Source organism: Candoia aspera, chromosome 1 (assembly GCF_035149785.1).
Source record: "Candoia aspera isolate rCanAsp1 chromosome 1, rCanAsp1.hap2, whole genome shotgun sequence".
Taxonomy (NCBI): Eukaryota; Metazoa; Chordata; class Lepidosauria; order Squamata; family Boidae; genus Candoia; species Candoia aspera.
Window position 1 is genome coordinate 231,352,162 of NC_086153.1, and position 15,683 is coordinate 231,367,844.

The window sequence follows — 15,683 nt, forward strand, 5'->3', positions numbered from 1 at the left end:
CCTAACCAATCTTGAAAACTAAGCAAGATCTCTCTTGATTAGGACTTGGTTGGGAGACCACTACAAAATCTCAGGGTTGTAATCGAGACTGCATCCTAGAAGACTGCAGTAGGAATCTATTTCTGCATTTTTGTCAAAGTCATCAGCAAGAGACTTTACCTTTAACTGCAGCCTCAGAAATTAGAACTGTACTTTGAAAAGAGCAGCTGTCTGTTTGTAACATAAGCCCACAGTGTCTCAAGAGAGTTTCTTTTAATAATAATCGTACTAATAGTATATTAAACTTGTACGCAAGTTTTCAATACACAGTCTCCATTTTACCATGTGCTCCAGAAAGAAAGAGGAATGAATGTTTCATTTTTATTTATATGGTCATTAAATTAGAAGGAATAGCATAATGAAGCAATCCAAGTAGTTTAGGCCAACATCTCTGGCCACCAGGGAAAATGGTTGGTCTCTCTTGGGAAAATTTCCTATGTATTTCCAGACATATTACGTTATCCCAAATCTCTCCAAATTGGGTTCTCTTAGATATTTGGGACTAAAGTTCCCATGAGTTTCAACCAGCATCACCAGTATCTGGTACTGATAAGTTGTAATCCAACATACAAAAAGAGATCCAAGTTAGGAATAGTAAGTTAGACCATAAATATGAAATCAAAATTTGTTCATCTTTTGGAGAATATATTTAGGGGAGGAAATCCCTTTAACTGCTTCATATAAAAGAGATTTTGAAAGAATCTTTCATATTTCTGAATGACATCCAACAACAAATGTTTTAAAAATGATTTTGTTAAATTATGTTTTGTCCTCAGAATTTGTGAATAAAACAAGATGGCAGAGGAAGCTGGAGATGAAAAGAAACTGGTTGCCAAATTTGAGCTGGAGAGAGAGACAGAGCTCCGCTTTGAAGTAGAAGCCTCACAAACTGTCCAGCTGGAACTTATGACAGGCATGGCTGAAATCTTTGGAACTGAGCTGACACGAAACAAGAAATTCACCTTTGATGCTGGTGCTAAAGTTGCTGTGTTTACCTGGCATGGCTGTTCTGTGCAACTGACTGGTCGGACTGAAGTAGCCTATATCTCCAAAGATACTCCCATGCTTCTCTACCTCAACACCCATACAGCTCTGGAGCAGATGCGGTGGCAGGCTGAGCGTGAAGATGAGCGGGGACCTCGGGTGATGGTGGTGGGCCCCACAGATGTAGGCAAGTCAACAGTCTGCCGCCTGCTATTGAATTATGCTGTGCGTCTGGGACGCCGACCCACTTTTGTGGAGCTGGATGTAGGCCAGGGCTCAATCTCAATCCCAGGCACTATGGGAGCACTCTATATTGAGCGACCTGCAGATGTTGAAGAAGGATTCTCAGTTCAAGCCCCCCTGGTTTATCATTTTGGGTCCACCACACCTGGCACAAACATCAAACTCTATAACAAAGTAAGTACCATATGTTTGGAGTAAGGTATGATACGGTGAATCTCTGCATGAAGTTTGGCTCCAAAAGTGATCTCAGAATAGAACTTTAGGGTAGAAATTTTAGGCACCATTTTTAACTGCACCATTGTTTGTTTCTTTGGACTTTTATGGAATAGCTTTTTGTGTTTTCATTTAACAGAGAAAAAGTATGATAATTATAAATCAAATTTCATCATTCCCTTGATTACCAAAGGGTATATTTAAACAGGAGGTTACTATGATCATTTTGCTCTGATTATGAATTCCATTTGGGCTGAGATTGGCCACTATCAGAGAAATAGCCTGTGCTAACATAGTATATCCTTATGAGAGGGAAATTACTATGATGAATTGTTTACCGTACAAAACTCACTCATAGAGGAGGAAAGAGTAGAACTTTTCTTTCTTGAATTTTGGAGCTGATGTGTAGAAACTATTTAGATAAGTATTAATTAAAGTTTTGAAAAGGTATGAAAACTCATCTTTGATGCTTTGACTACTGTGATTTGCATGAGTAATTAAAAAAAAAAGAATAGATTGTTCAGGCATACATAGTTGTTGTGGTTTGTTAGCTGTGAATTATGGTTTAGTATGTTATATAAACACAGCTTGTATCTATTGAGAATAGGGCCAGGTAAAAGCAGTCCTGTTAATCCATAATCAATGTTTATTTATAATTAAGCATGTTAATCTGATTCATCATACTGTGATTAACTGGAAGCCTGATTTTGGACAGCCTAGCATCATTGATTTGGTTTGGATATGTATAACAAGACTCAACTGACCATGGGCATATAATTTCATCATTATATAAAAGATTATGATTTGGAGAATCAGACAGAAAAGCAAAATATGCTAAATTGGATACAGAAATTTACTTAGAAGTAATATACATAAGACAATTAGTTAATTTTTTTGCCTTGGATAAGGTACTTATCTTTGATGAAGGCAAATCTTGTAACTTCCCTATTTCCTAGAATTATCCCATGTGGGATGCACAAAGTAGCAAAACACAGAAAACTCTTAACTTTGCTGATGTCTAGCGGTCACCCACATTTCTGCTGCTGAAATCTGGCAGACCTATTTTCTTTTTAAGCATAGTGATTATAACTTGGAAATACCAAGCAAAAGAAAAAAAAAATTAGAATTATCTCTTTGACCCATTACTAGCCTATTTACTCATAAGTATATATACACTTCATTCAGAGAGACTCCAAGTAGTGTATAGAAGCAAAACTTATGGAGTCTTCAGTTTTTACAGAATTCTGTTTCTGATGCATAATCAATGTTTTACAGAAGCTTGCTAAGACATAATTGGTAAAGCCAGAGCATGTTGTGCAGTACAGTAGGCGTAAGAAATAAGAATAAAATAACTTTTTCTTTTTTTAAAAAAGGATAAATAACTTTAAAAAATAAAGGGGAGGAGGGTAGCTGAATTCTTGAGCATGTATTTTGCATCTCTGGAACGGAAAGTTCAGATTTAATCCCGTGGTTATCACATAAACTCTTTTGAATATCTGTTGAAAGAGATGGCTTTGGAATTAATGGGAAAAATCTCTCTGACACCAAGAGCAACATGAAACAAATCTGCCAGATCTGCATTGCAAAAGTCCAGTCAACCACTAGATGGCAACAAAATATTGAGTTTTCTGTACAGTATCTCTTTGCTTTCATCTAATATTTGTGTGGGGTAGCACCACCTATTAGGAAATAAACTAGAGAATTTGTTTAAAAATTGCCTTAATCAAAGAGAAGTATCCAAGACAAAAAATGTTACTGACTACTTGTTTCCCTAAGTTACTTCTAAGTACATTTCAGTATCCAGTTAAGCTTTTCTGTCTTTGATTTATTCAGTCTAAATGTCTTCCCATTTTATAAGTGAAGCTATGTTTGCCTGCATGCATGTATATTTTGAAGTTTATAAAGTGAGTCAAGTTTTTGCTTACAGTGAAGGTTTTATCAACACATCAAGACTGTTTGAATTTACGTCTTCCCTTCTTTTATCCAAAATCCTTAGAACAGCATTATTCTGTATTACAATCCTTTACAGGTATAATTGTAGGTTAAGTCTTGCTATGTTCAGGATAAAGAAGTTTAGGAATGCAGTCTTGGTGGCCCTGAATATATCAGGATGAGGTGTAATGATTTATCCAAGATTACATAATGAGTAGAGATTTGAAATATGAGTAGTGTTTTCAGGATCTTTGTGGAAGCAACTATTTTGAATTGTTAAGAAGAGAGAAAGGATTATAACTTAATGGGAAAGTATTTATTTTGGCTCATGAGTTTTAGTCTTTGGCTAAAGTATTGTGAACAAGACATGAGGGCTTAAGAAACCAAATTAGGCTCTAATGGGCTATGGTGACAAATTAAGGGTCTTTGCCTAAGGCAGTCTCATATTTTCCATCTTTAAAAATTAGCCATTGATGAACAAGTATGAACTTTCTAAGGGCTGAGGCTTCCAAAAAGGGCCAGCTTCACCTTTTCCCCCTTTTTTTCCAATTTTTCTATAGATCACATCTCGCTTGGCTGATGTGTTTAATCAGCGCTGTGAGGTGAACCGCAGAGCTTCAATCAGTGGCTGTATCATCAATACTTGTGGCTGGGTGAAGGGATCTGGATATCAGGCACTTGTACATGCTGCTTCTGCTTTTGAAGTTGATGTTGTTGTAGTGTTGGATCAGGAACGCCTCTACAATGAACTGAAGCGAGACCTGCCTCACTTTGTTCGAACTGTGCTGCTTCCCAAATCTGGTGGAGTAGTGGAGCGCTCTAAAGATTTCCGGCGGGAGTTTCGTGATGACCGCATACGTGAATACTTCTATGGCTTCCGAGGGTGCTTCTATCCACATGCTTTTGATGTCAAGTTCTCTGATGTTAAGATATATAAAGTGGGAGCTCCCACCATCCCTGACTCATGTCTGCCTCTGGGCATGTCACAAGAAGACAATCAACTCAAGCTAGTACCAGTTACACCTGGCCGTGACATGGTTCACCACCTATTAAGTGTTAGTACTGCTGATGGCACTGATGAGAACATCTCTGAGACCAGTGTGGCTGGTTTCATTGTGGTAACTGGAGTAGATCTGGAACGCCAGGTGTTCACAGTGCTTTCACCAGCACCTCGCCCATTGCCAAAGAATTTCCTGCTTATCATGGACATTCGTTTCATGGATCTCAAGTAGTGTCCAGACTGGAAAAACTCTACCAGGTCCATGGTAGCTCCTTTACAAATAAAATTACAATCCTAAATGGAATAATTGCCATACAAAATGGAGCTGACAGAAAAGAGACATAAGAAGTGAGTACTGTACAAGTTGAATCATTTGAAAGGAAAAAAAATCCTATGTTTTTATCAGTCATTAGAAAGAATTCTTGAGCATGAAGCTGAGAAGATTCATAGATTTTGACTCATGAACAACTATAATGGATAGAAGAGTTGTGGGCTAACAAGCTATTTGGTTTGTGTTTTTGTTTGTGTCTCTTTTCCTCTATATTTTCATTCTTTGAAACTGGGATTCTGCCCAACATGGGCATCCATCCAAAATGTGTAAGCATGGAAGCAGTTAGGGAAGTACACTCTGAATTATCCCTCTATCTCTGACCTCCCCGTATTGATGGAGAATATCTGAAGAATAGATGTATTTGCATTCTGCTTGCATAATTTCAGAATTCTACAGGATTAGGAACTTCAATGGCACTGAGGTTCCTATTCTTAAGAACTATAATTGTGGTTTAAATTAAGTTATTTTCCATTGATTTGAGGAGGTTGGGGCATTGTTCATGATCCCCAGTTCCCTTCACATTACAGATCTTTTTTTAAGCCTGAAGCTATTGTCTTTCAGTAAATTCCAAAAATGTGAGTAGTTTCATATTTGTGTCCCTGTCTGTGTAACACTATGATTTCTAGGGCTTGCAAGAACTCAATTTACAAAAGAAATCTTGCAAGTTATTTTGCCTTTGCGCTAGGGGGTTATAGTAGAGAACATAACTTTTACATGCAAGAAACATGAGACACAGATTTCACAGTGTCCAAGTAGCCAAGTTACTCCCATTTGTCCCTTCTTTCTTGATAGCAACAAAAATTCTCTCATCAGATGACCCAGAAAGATTCCCTGCTGATCCACTAGTAATTCTTATTTACTGAACTTCAGCAGCATCTTTAAAACAAGGTTTAACAAAATGCTGGTTCTTCCTAGATGGATAGTATAACACTCTGCTCATTAGACAAAACTCGCTATTCTTTCTCTGTTGGCCAAGGTAATTTTATTTAGCCACCTTAACTTGGGGAGGGTTACAGTCTCTACTAACTAAAAGACCATTATCTCAACAGCACACTTCTGTTTAAGGATACTTTCCTGCACTAGTCTCTCACTAGATTTAATGATATCAGAAGTGATTGCAGTGCAGTAATGATTGTTGTAACAGTTTGATATGTTATAGAAACATTTAAAACATAATCATTAAACTGGTTTGACTTTAACCTAGCTTGATTTTTAAGGTACATCAATATTTTCTTTTAATTCAAATGGCATTATGGAGTTGTATGGAACCGCCTCCTGTAAACAAGATTGCTTTTCATTCCCCACATCTTGATCACAATCGCTTACAAAGTATGAAGATGGGGTGAATTCTCCCACTAAAGAGTTTAGTCCAGAACTCTGCATGGATTCTGATACTGGTTCTTTTTCTGTATAATGCTTTTTAGTCGTACTGCTAATAGGACTGTGTTGAAAACTCATTCATTCAGATGGTGAAATAAATTCAGAGTCTCAACATAACTGTGTTGAGTTTAGGTGAAGCTTTCTTGTCTTCCTGTTGTACTCCGCACACTGGTAGATGTTCAGAGATATTCATCCAGTTGATTCAGAACAATATTCATCAGTTTCCCATCAGCCAGCAAGCTTTTGTGTTTCTGGAGACTAAAGTTACATACTAAAACTCTGTCCCTAAATTCAATTGTGAATCAAAGTATTTTAGCATCTTACTGCCTTCTATTAGTTTGCTGACGCTTTTGACATGTTAAATGGCTAACTCGTAGGCATACGATAATGCAATCTGTACTTTTAAGTCTTCACACATTGTTGATGAGTTATCTTTAGTCCTGGAGGTTTTGTCCCAAAGTATAAATCAGCTGGTAAGAGTGACTGGCTTCCAAGGGGACACTTCTATACTGCCATTCCTAGTACAATTATATTAATGCGCAAATGGTTTTATATACAGTATGTATATTCTCTGTGTAGCGTTGTCTGCTTCTCAAATGCCTAGAGTCTGATTCAGACTTTCAGCTGAGTTGCTTTGAGAATGGTAAATTGTGTGAGACTGCTGATCTGGCAAGTTAATTTGAATTTGGATAGGTGCTTTGCAGATGTCATTGCCACCTGTTTCATTCTGTAGGTTTCTTTTAGATTTTGGGGACTATTTGGGCAATTCTCTCTGCCTGTGGTTCTGCTTCCTCCTCTCAGAGTAGTATCTTCAAATACGTTTGCTCTGCCAGATCACTACACAATCCCAAGATTGTACAACAATAACTCTGCAGTCCACTGATGCCAACTGAAATTAGTTTTCCAAATGATAGTATGTATGCAAGTAGGTTATCAGTCATTTTGTGGATACTAAATAGGAAATTATAAATCGTGTCATGAATTGCCCACTTCAGGACCTGAAATTACACTTATGGACTTGGTAACTCTATTTCCCATGATTTAGTCTCCTACTAACAGAAGCTGTAATACAAAGTATTCTGTTTTGCTCTTGAAACAAGGCTGCTCCTGGCCAGTAGTCCTGGCATCTATGTATAAAATATACAATATGGCAACTTCCAATCTGCAAGTTCCAAGATTGGTGCAGTGGTCAATTTATTTTAAAGCTTCAAAAGCCTCATAACATGCTGAATTTCTCCTTCCTTTAGGACACTCTCTTCCATTCCATGAAACCTATTCTCAATTATCAGAAGGCTGTTTAAAGGTTTTGCAATAACAAAGTATTTTTAACATGGAACATAAGTAAATCAATACAATGGGTCACACTAGAAACCCTGCCAAGATCAAAATCATTTGCAGCAAAACCCTGGGATACTTCCTTATTATTCTTCCCTATTCTCCAAAGACCATTAGGGATATGAAATTCATAGAACAATATTTCTTTCCTTATTCTTTGCAACTTATTAATTGCACCATACATTTCAGCATGTTTCCATACATCTGTAGTTGCCTCTCTAAAATCAACATTATTTAACAAAATAGTTTTCTGAAAACAGTAGTTCATATCTGCATATCATGCACCAATTTTGTAACACTATGGGTTCTAAAGCATGCAAGAATTGTATCTGCAAAAGAAATCTTACCGTCATTAACTTTACAATTACAGTTTAACATCTCCCATTAAACAATATTCTTCTCCCTAAGCCAAGATTATCTAGCCATACCTTTGCTTTAAACCAACTAACTATAACATGATGGAAGTTCTATCTATAGATAATTACAACCTTATATATAGAAGTAGGTACATACTAGACAAGATGTAGTGAGCAGCATTTTCAATATAGCAGGGTACAGCTAGTATGGAGATCAACTTTTGTTAGCCTAAAAGGGAATTTCTGAACCTTGAATCTGGAGACTTAATCACAAAGCAACTCCACTGTGTTCTATGCCTTTGATGTGAATGGAATTGGAACCTATTTTCTAACCAAGGAAAAGGGAGACTCAGATCCCCATTCTCTGAAAATAGGAATACTCTCCTCTAACACAGGAGAAACACAATACAATAGTAATAGTGAAGGGTATAAAGAGACAATCCGAGCCTCTTTATTCTGGAATTAGATACTGTCTTAACAGGAAAATGCTGGCTCATGAGCCCATTCAAAAAACCACCTATCCTTCTTTCAAAAACAAAAATACATTAGGAAGTACACATTTTTTATTGTACTGAGTGGAGGAAGAAAAAGAATATAGATGCCATTATAAGCCATATACTGTATAAGAGAATAGGTCCAACCTGGTAAACAGCATAGCAAAATTTTCTATAGATGCAGAATCCTTTGCAGAACACAGCTTCTACAGATAGCTTGAAAGGAGAATAATTTTACAATGGTTTGGAGCAGCCTTTCTCAACTTTTTGACCCTGGAAGAACCCTTGAAATATTTTTCAGGCCTTGGGGAACCCCTGCACATTCAGGCTCAAATATAGGCCAGAAGTTACAAAATTATTATATTCCTTTCATGGGTAGGCCTGTGTACATGCATTAACAGTGTCCTTAAACTGAAAATAAAGAATGAAACTTACCTCTTTAATGTGAAGTTGCCCAAATTTGAAATAATTTTTTTAATAAATTGTGATCTCCCAGGGAATTTCTAGTGACCTCTCGCAGAACCCTAGGGTTCCGCAGAACCCTGGTTGAGAAACCCTGGTTTAGAGAAAGCTAAGCGACCATTCTTCAAATTTCCTTTCCTAGTTTTCTGTGAGTTTTTTCTGGTGCACAGAGAAGCAGAGTGCAAGTATTTTAATGTTCATAGCTAATTGGAAAGAACTTGACAAATGTGTAGGTGGAATATGATCATGCTTATTAGGCCTTTTGGATTAATACTAATTATAATACAATATTCTAGAGGTGACGGACTCGTCCCTGGGGGAGCTGGGGGTGTTGACGACCAACAGGAAGCTCTGGCGTGGGCTGGTCCATGAAGTCACGAAGAGTCGGAAGCGACTAAACGAATAAAAAAAAATAATACAGGTTTTCAGAAGCTATACATACAAAATTAAAAGCTCTGAGTTACAACAATGCAAATAACACCAGAGGCCACAGATGTATTTCTTTTCATTCATACCGATAGCAGGACTACGAAATTATCTTGGACATTTTAGAGTCTAGAAGCATGAGTTCCATACATATAATGTCCTCTATCAGAAATAAACCCTGCTCAAGACATTTTAAACAGTTTAATTTGCAGGTGAATTTTTTTTGCAAATTCTTTAATGAAGTATCAAAATACATCCACAACACAAAGATTAGAAACCTTAATAAATCTAGAAACGAAATTACAATATATATAGTAATGGCAAGTATGCTACCTAAGCTAAAATCGCAGCACTTTTAAGCAGTTTCCCGGTAAATCCATGGCACTATAGACTTTTTGCATTAGCAACAAAAATACACGATTACACACAGCAATCCGCAGTCGCCCAAGCGTGAAATAAAAACGCAACCTATCTACAATTCACGCATGCCCATTGTGCAGTTCAGTCCCTGTCCTCATCTATCAAACCATTGGTCCGAATGCTTTCAGACGCTTAACGTCACCCATGCGCATGCGTATAACTCTACTTTTCTACCTCCAGCTTTTGCGCTCTCGTTCCCTGAGTCGTGATTTATAGTGGTGCGTTTCCGCCCCCTTTACGCAAACGAATCCGTTCTCGCTTTTCGCGTATACGCAGCTTCTTGCGCATGTCCGCGGGAGTGCGCAAGGAAAGGAAGGAGGGGTGTAGAGACAGGGTGACTGCGCGCGCGCCTGCGGGCAGCAGTCTGACCAACCGGCGAGCCCAAGTGGGTTTGAGAACGCGCATGCGCGCCCTACTTCCCGTGCTGTGTTTCTTGTGACTGCTTGGGCCGCCCGACCGAGTACTTCGTTTCCCGGAGCGGCAGCCAGGCGCGGCTACCGAAGGGACGGCGCTCGCGGGTAGGTGCCAAGGTTGAAGGCAGCAAAGGAAGAGCTTCGTCTCCACTTCAGGGAGTGGCGGGCGTGGAGAGGGGTCTGTTCCCGACTGTGGGGTGACGGCTCCGTGGGCCTAACGGCTCTCGGCTCTTCCTCGGGATCAAGAGGAGGGAGAGGCAAGAAAAGTTCTTGCCTCCTTTAACTTCTACTATTTCCTTCTCATGCTCGGGCCGCGAGTGTAACTTCTGCCTTAGCTAAGCACCCCTGAGGGCCTCTCCCACGAATAAGACACCCGTCTCCCACCTTTCTCGGTGGTTTCGCTGCTCTTTGTCACACCCCGAATGGGTTCCGACGCCGCCTGCCGCTGCTTCTGAGTTACGAAGGTTCCCCACCCCACTCCGAGTTTTATTGCTAGACGTAGTTTGTCCTACCGATATAACGCGTGGATGGATAAGTTACTTATCCAAACTTTGCCGATAACCCTTCCCTCCTTTCGAGTTCTGCTTCATAAACCTTGGTACTTACCCAGTAATCTTTTTAAGGCTACAGCCCAAGGATAACTTGTAGGAACTATTACGCGTGGAGTTCACAGTTGTAGGCTACATCTAGAGGTGCGCGGGGGATGTGTAGGTATTTCGTTGAAAGATAGGAAATTGGGTTTCTGTTTCAGTCTCTGCATTTTGTATTGGGAGTGTATGACCACTATTTATAAAAAACAGATTATATTATCTTACAATAATTATTCCCTAAACAGTTTAATGTAGATGCTTGAGAAGTAGAGATGTTGGGTACTATTTGTTAAGAGTATTTATTTTCATTGCTGATATTTTATACTCAGTTTTGCACACAGTCTTCCATATGTGAACTCAGTTTCAGTTCCACATATAAGAAAAATGAAGAGTATTTGTTACTTCTCTAGGGTTGTTTGGGAGAACTTTTCTTTATCTTGCATGCTAACTAAATAGCAGGATAGACCCCACGTTTTCACCAAGGAAGTCTGCATTCAGGGAAATTTGTTGTAAGAATTTCTTTATACAAAAAGTCACACTGGTAATTGATGGAGAAGACCTTCCTGTAGTAGAGTTTGCTTTAAAAAGCAGCTCAGTAGTTGAAATTAGAACAGAGTAAATATGCAGAAAATATTTTTGAGAGTTATGTTTTGATCTTGAAAAATGAAAAGATTTCTAACAGTCTATTTTTAGTTCATACTCTATTAATCACTGTTTTCCTATTTCCAAGTTGTGTACATGTTCTTGTGCACTGCAAGCCTCTTTAGTCTCTTTCTGTTAATTCTTGTTCTTTTTCACTCATGATACTTCATGATGTTTTCTTGTCATGCTTTTTGCTTTAGTCCCATAGTCCATGAACTCTTTGAGTACAGTATTGAGGTTACTCATTGCAAATTCTGATTCAGAATTCCTATTTATCTGCAATTTTCCATATTAACATGTCTCTTCATTGGAGTAATCTTTAGAGGTTTTTCTCTAATTGCTTTTATCATCTGAGCTAAGATGGGTGCTCTGACAACCTTCTCAGTCTTGATTTCTGTTTATACAGTTCTGCTCCCAGAAGTATTTTTGCTGCTGACATTTTTATCTTTTTTTTTGCACTAAGATGTTTTAAATTATTTAGCTTTATAATTATTTTTAAGTTCTATTTTTAATGAATTAAAATTTAATATCCTGTTGCCCCATATGTAAGACTTTCATCTTGCTTTTGCACTCTAGAAGAACAAGATATATTTAAATAGTTTATATGCATGATGCTTAAACTGGGACCAACACAATTTGTTTATAAAGGGAGCTTTTTGGTCAGGAGAAGTATAAAGTAAAGAAATAGGTTATATTTGTATATACTTCCCAGGTGTCATCCAGTTGTTAGGCGGTCTTGGCTCATATAGCACAGAAGGTAGACACAGATAAGGACATTTGCCAATAAGCTGATTTTTGTAATAAAAAGCCTATGCATGAGGAGAAACTTGTTTTGCTGTAGATAAGAAAGTGAATAGGTAATAGCAGGTACTCAAGCAATGACATGCTGTAGTGGAAGGTTTTGGTAGCTATTTGTAATGTACTAATGGAGAAAAACTAGAAGAAAACCAATCTGTTACAGTAGAAATAAAAGCTATTTTAAAACTGTATTTTGCTGAAGTGCTTAACTAAGGGGTGGTTTGCATGTAATGCAAGCACCATAACCTAATCAGTTTATGGTTAGAGGATGTTGTTTTGGATTAACTGACCTTCCTTCGTTGCATGAAATTGGAAGGATAGTTGACTGAGTGTTGATACTTCCCTCCTGCTGCTAGTAAAGGGAGGAGCGCCTAGAGTGGTTCCACAAAAATGGTACACCTCTAAGTACTGCTTATCTCAGAGCTTTCTCCTTTTCATCTCCCACCCCTCTGGCCATCAGAGGCAGTTAAAACAGTAGGAGAAAAGGTGTGGGGATGCATAATCTCCCTTTCAGTCTATACCAGCCCTAATCAGGCCGCCACAGTTTTTTTTTTCCTTTTTTTCTTTTTCCTTAGGGAACATAAAGCAGGAAGTGACAGCTTCCCAGCCACTTTCCTGATGGCTGGACTTCCTGCAAAGATGGCTGCTCTGCTTCTCATTTGCTTGCCATCATGTTGCTGGAGTAAATGCTACCCCAGGGTAGCAGCAAACCAGATTAGCTGTTTTGTGTGAGTACGGCCTAACTTTTTGGGAGAAGTTTGCAAGCTTTGGTTTATTTTGAATGACGTTTACTTCTTCCAGAATTTGTTTTTTTAGATTCTTCTAGTGAGCAAGCTACGGGGATGAATCTGTTACACCTGCCATTCTCAGCTAACACAAATTGTGGATAAGCTTTTAATAGTGATTGCTGTTAGGTAATTTTGTTGTTAGCTCTTGGGCCAATTAGTATTGATGGGTGGTTTCCCACTTAGAACAGAAGCAGGCATTCTGATGCCCTTTCAATGTTTTAGACTACAAGTTCCAATCAATTTAACTTGATGGTCAGCCACTGTAATGGTTTTGACCCTCCAAATATAAGTGGCATCTGGTTGCCTTTTGCCCATTCTGAAATAGCAACTTACATGTCAGAGTTTGTATGATATTTTGAAGGGTAAGCTGTATGATAAAAAGCATCAGTATTTTTTCTTCATCTACTGCAACACAATAGTATAAAATACTAACTTTAGATACCTGATTTAGTTGAACTTAGAGTGTGAAATCTAATACATTTTCAAAACAGAATATGGCATAATTTCAAGATAACTAATCTATGTATTCTTATTGCTGTTGTTTAGTAGAGCTGTGAAGACCTGGCTCTTCACCCAGGCCTTTGGTAGGGAGAGTGAGACCCCTTGCTTCATTGCACTTGCCATCTTTTATCTTTATCTTTTATCGATTTTATTGTAATTTCTTTGATGTGAGCCACCTGATAGCACTGAGAGTTGGATAGCATACAAGTTTAAATAATAACAACCCTGTATAGAATTGTGCAAATTGTAGATTACATGTACTCCCCCCCAGCTATTTTCAATTTTGGGGCTATTGAAAACCATTTTTACCATACTTTTGAAGATAGCTGGCATAATTTCCCACCAATTTTAGATGGGAAGTCCATAAAAATGTTTAAAACCATAGTGTTTTACCAAAGTTAACTCCTATAAAATAAGTAGCTGGTTACACAATAAGCAGATCACTGCTGAAGATTGATTTAGATAAAGTTCCATCCAGAAACCTCATCAAAAAGTTAACTTTTTGGCTTTCTACACTACCAGAATAATTCCTATTCTGCTTACAAGTCTATATATTTGCAATGTGTGCCCTCAAGTGGTATTGAAACAAGGAATGTGTTAGGGTGGCTAACCCTCCCCCTCCCATTTAAGGAGTATTTATATGTAATTGAAATCCAACATAGTAATTGTATGTATTGAGTCAAAATACCATTTTAAAGAGGGGAAGTAACTTAATATGGAAGTATTCAGAGGAATGTTTTTTTTACAATCACTGAATTTATTTGCTCTCTATTGGAGAAAGATGGACTCATGCAGAAAATAATGTAAAATTCTGATTAAATAAATATTCTGGAAGTAGCTTGTCTAGTTCAGATACAGTTGCCTATGACACCTGATGGAAAAATGAAATCTTGATGGGATGACACATTATATCAATATAGTTTTTCCATGAAGTTTTCAATTCTTTTATACCATCAAGTTCTGCCTTTTTTAAACAGAATAACTTGCCTTCTGGATTCTTAGCAGCAGCTTCCTTCAAGCAGCATATAAGATGAAAATATAACCATGCATGCACTTGTGAAATTCACTAGGTTGTTAAAGTGCAAACAAAGCTTTAAAGTAGAACATGAAGTTTGGTGAATAAAATTTCTACATAGCACCCCCCCCCGTACTCTGTCTCAGAATCATTGAAGAGATATCTATTACACTGTCCAAAAAACTCCATTGTGCCAATTCTTGATTGTCACGCTGCTTGGAAAGAACAAACTATTTTTTTCGTTAAATTTGTGTATGAATGTAAAAGTGCCCGTGTTGCATGGGGGAGGCATATAGATTAAAGATCTTTAAAAGGCAGTCCTAATATATGACTGTTAGATGTCATCAGGAAGCTATACTGTATGCCCTTTCAGCCTTTTAAATCCATTACAGAAACTCATATGTATGTCCCTTGTGGGAAGAGATTCAGATAAGACAAAAAGATGTCTGCGTGGTAAAATACAATAGCTGAAGTTTAACGTACAGAAGAATTTTTAAAACTGGAAATTTTACAGAAAGGAAGAAAATTAAAAACTTTACATTCTTTTTATCAAATTATTTTAGACTTGAACAAGGCCATTCAGATTAATGAATCCAATGCAAGAATCCAAATTGTAGAGCCTTTAGTAAGTGAGGATCTAGCCTTTGCTTGAACCCATCATCAAGTGATAGAATTAATTTTGGGATGTTGTCAAAGTCTTCTAAAATTTATTTAGGAACTGTTTTTCTGCAACTTAAGACCATTTTTTCTGTGTTCTGTACCCTGGGAAGATAAGGTCTTGTCCTTGCTTTAAATATGTTAATCTGTATGAACTGTAAAAGTAGATAACATTTGAAATAACTGTTTGCTGTGGCATGGGCACTAAAATAAGAGAATGAGCAGAATGCATGCTTCCCATCTCATCTCACATTATTCTAAGAGACTTTCTGTTTTATATTGCTGTGCAGAAAAAGACATTTTACCTTAAGGTTAACTTTAGTTTGGAATGAAGGCATTCTTTTGCAATTAATATTAATGTAATATATAAATCTGAACAATTTTATTGAGAAAGAATGGTGAGATATGATATGAGAAATAATAAAACTTTTATTCAGAATACATCTAAAAAGTGTACTGATACTTCTGAAGGTTTAGATCTGCTATATGATTTAGTTGCAGAGCCTGGAGTCACTTAGAAGTTATTCATGTATTGAATTACCAGGTTGTCTGAAGCTGATGGCTGATATAACATTAATTTTTAAGATACAATTAATCACATGCCCAGCTTCTAATCACCACTAACTGGTAGAAAATGTTATTAAGTTTTTGGAGAGCAATGGAT

General features: G+C 37.5%; 2 protein-coding genes across 3 annotated transcripts in view; both read left to right on the forward strand.

Moving 5' to 3' along the window:
- The first annotated feature begins 795 nt into the window (after positions 1-795).
- Positions 796-6,239, forward strand: CLP1 (cleavage factor polyribonucleotide kinase subunit 1). Its single transcript, XM_063289106.1, has 2 exons — positions 796-1,440; positions 3,972-6,239. Exons 1-2 carry the CDS (start codon positions 835-837, stop codon positions 4,641-4,643), a joined length of 1,278 nt encoding a protein of 425 aa, XP_063145176.1. The 5' UTR covers positions 796-834; the 3' UTR covers positions 4,644-6,239.
- Positions 6,240-9,992: 3,753 nt separating this feature from the next.
- ZDHHC5 (zinc finger DHHC-type palmitoyltransferase 5) overlaps positions 9,993-15,683 on the forward strand; it is a 59,321-nt gene continuing 53,630 nt past the window's right edge. Inside the window, exon 1 of one of the 2 annotated variants that reach the window (XM_063289107.1) lies at positions 9,993-10,133. The gene's annotated coding sequence lies outside the window, so the exon portion shown is untranslated. The remainder of the gene's footprint in view (positions 10,134-15,683) is intronic. The other variant, XM_063289109.1, reaches the window with a different exon arrangement.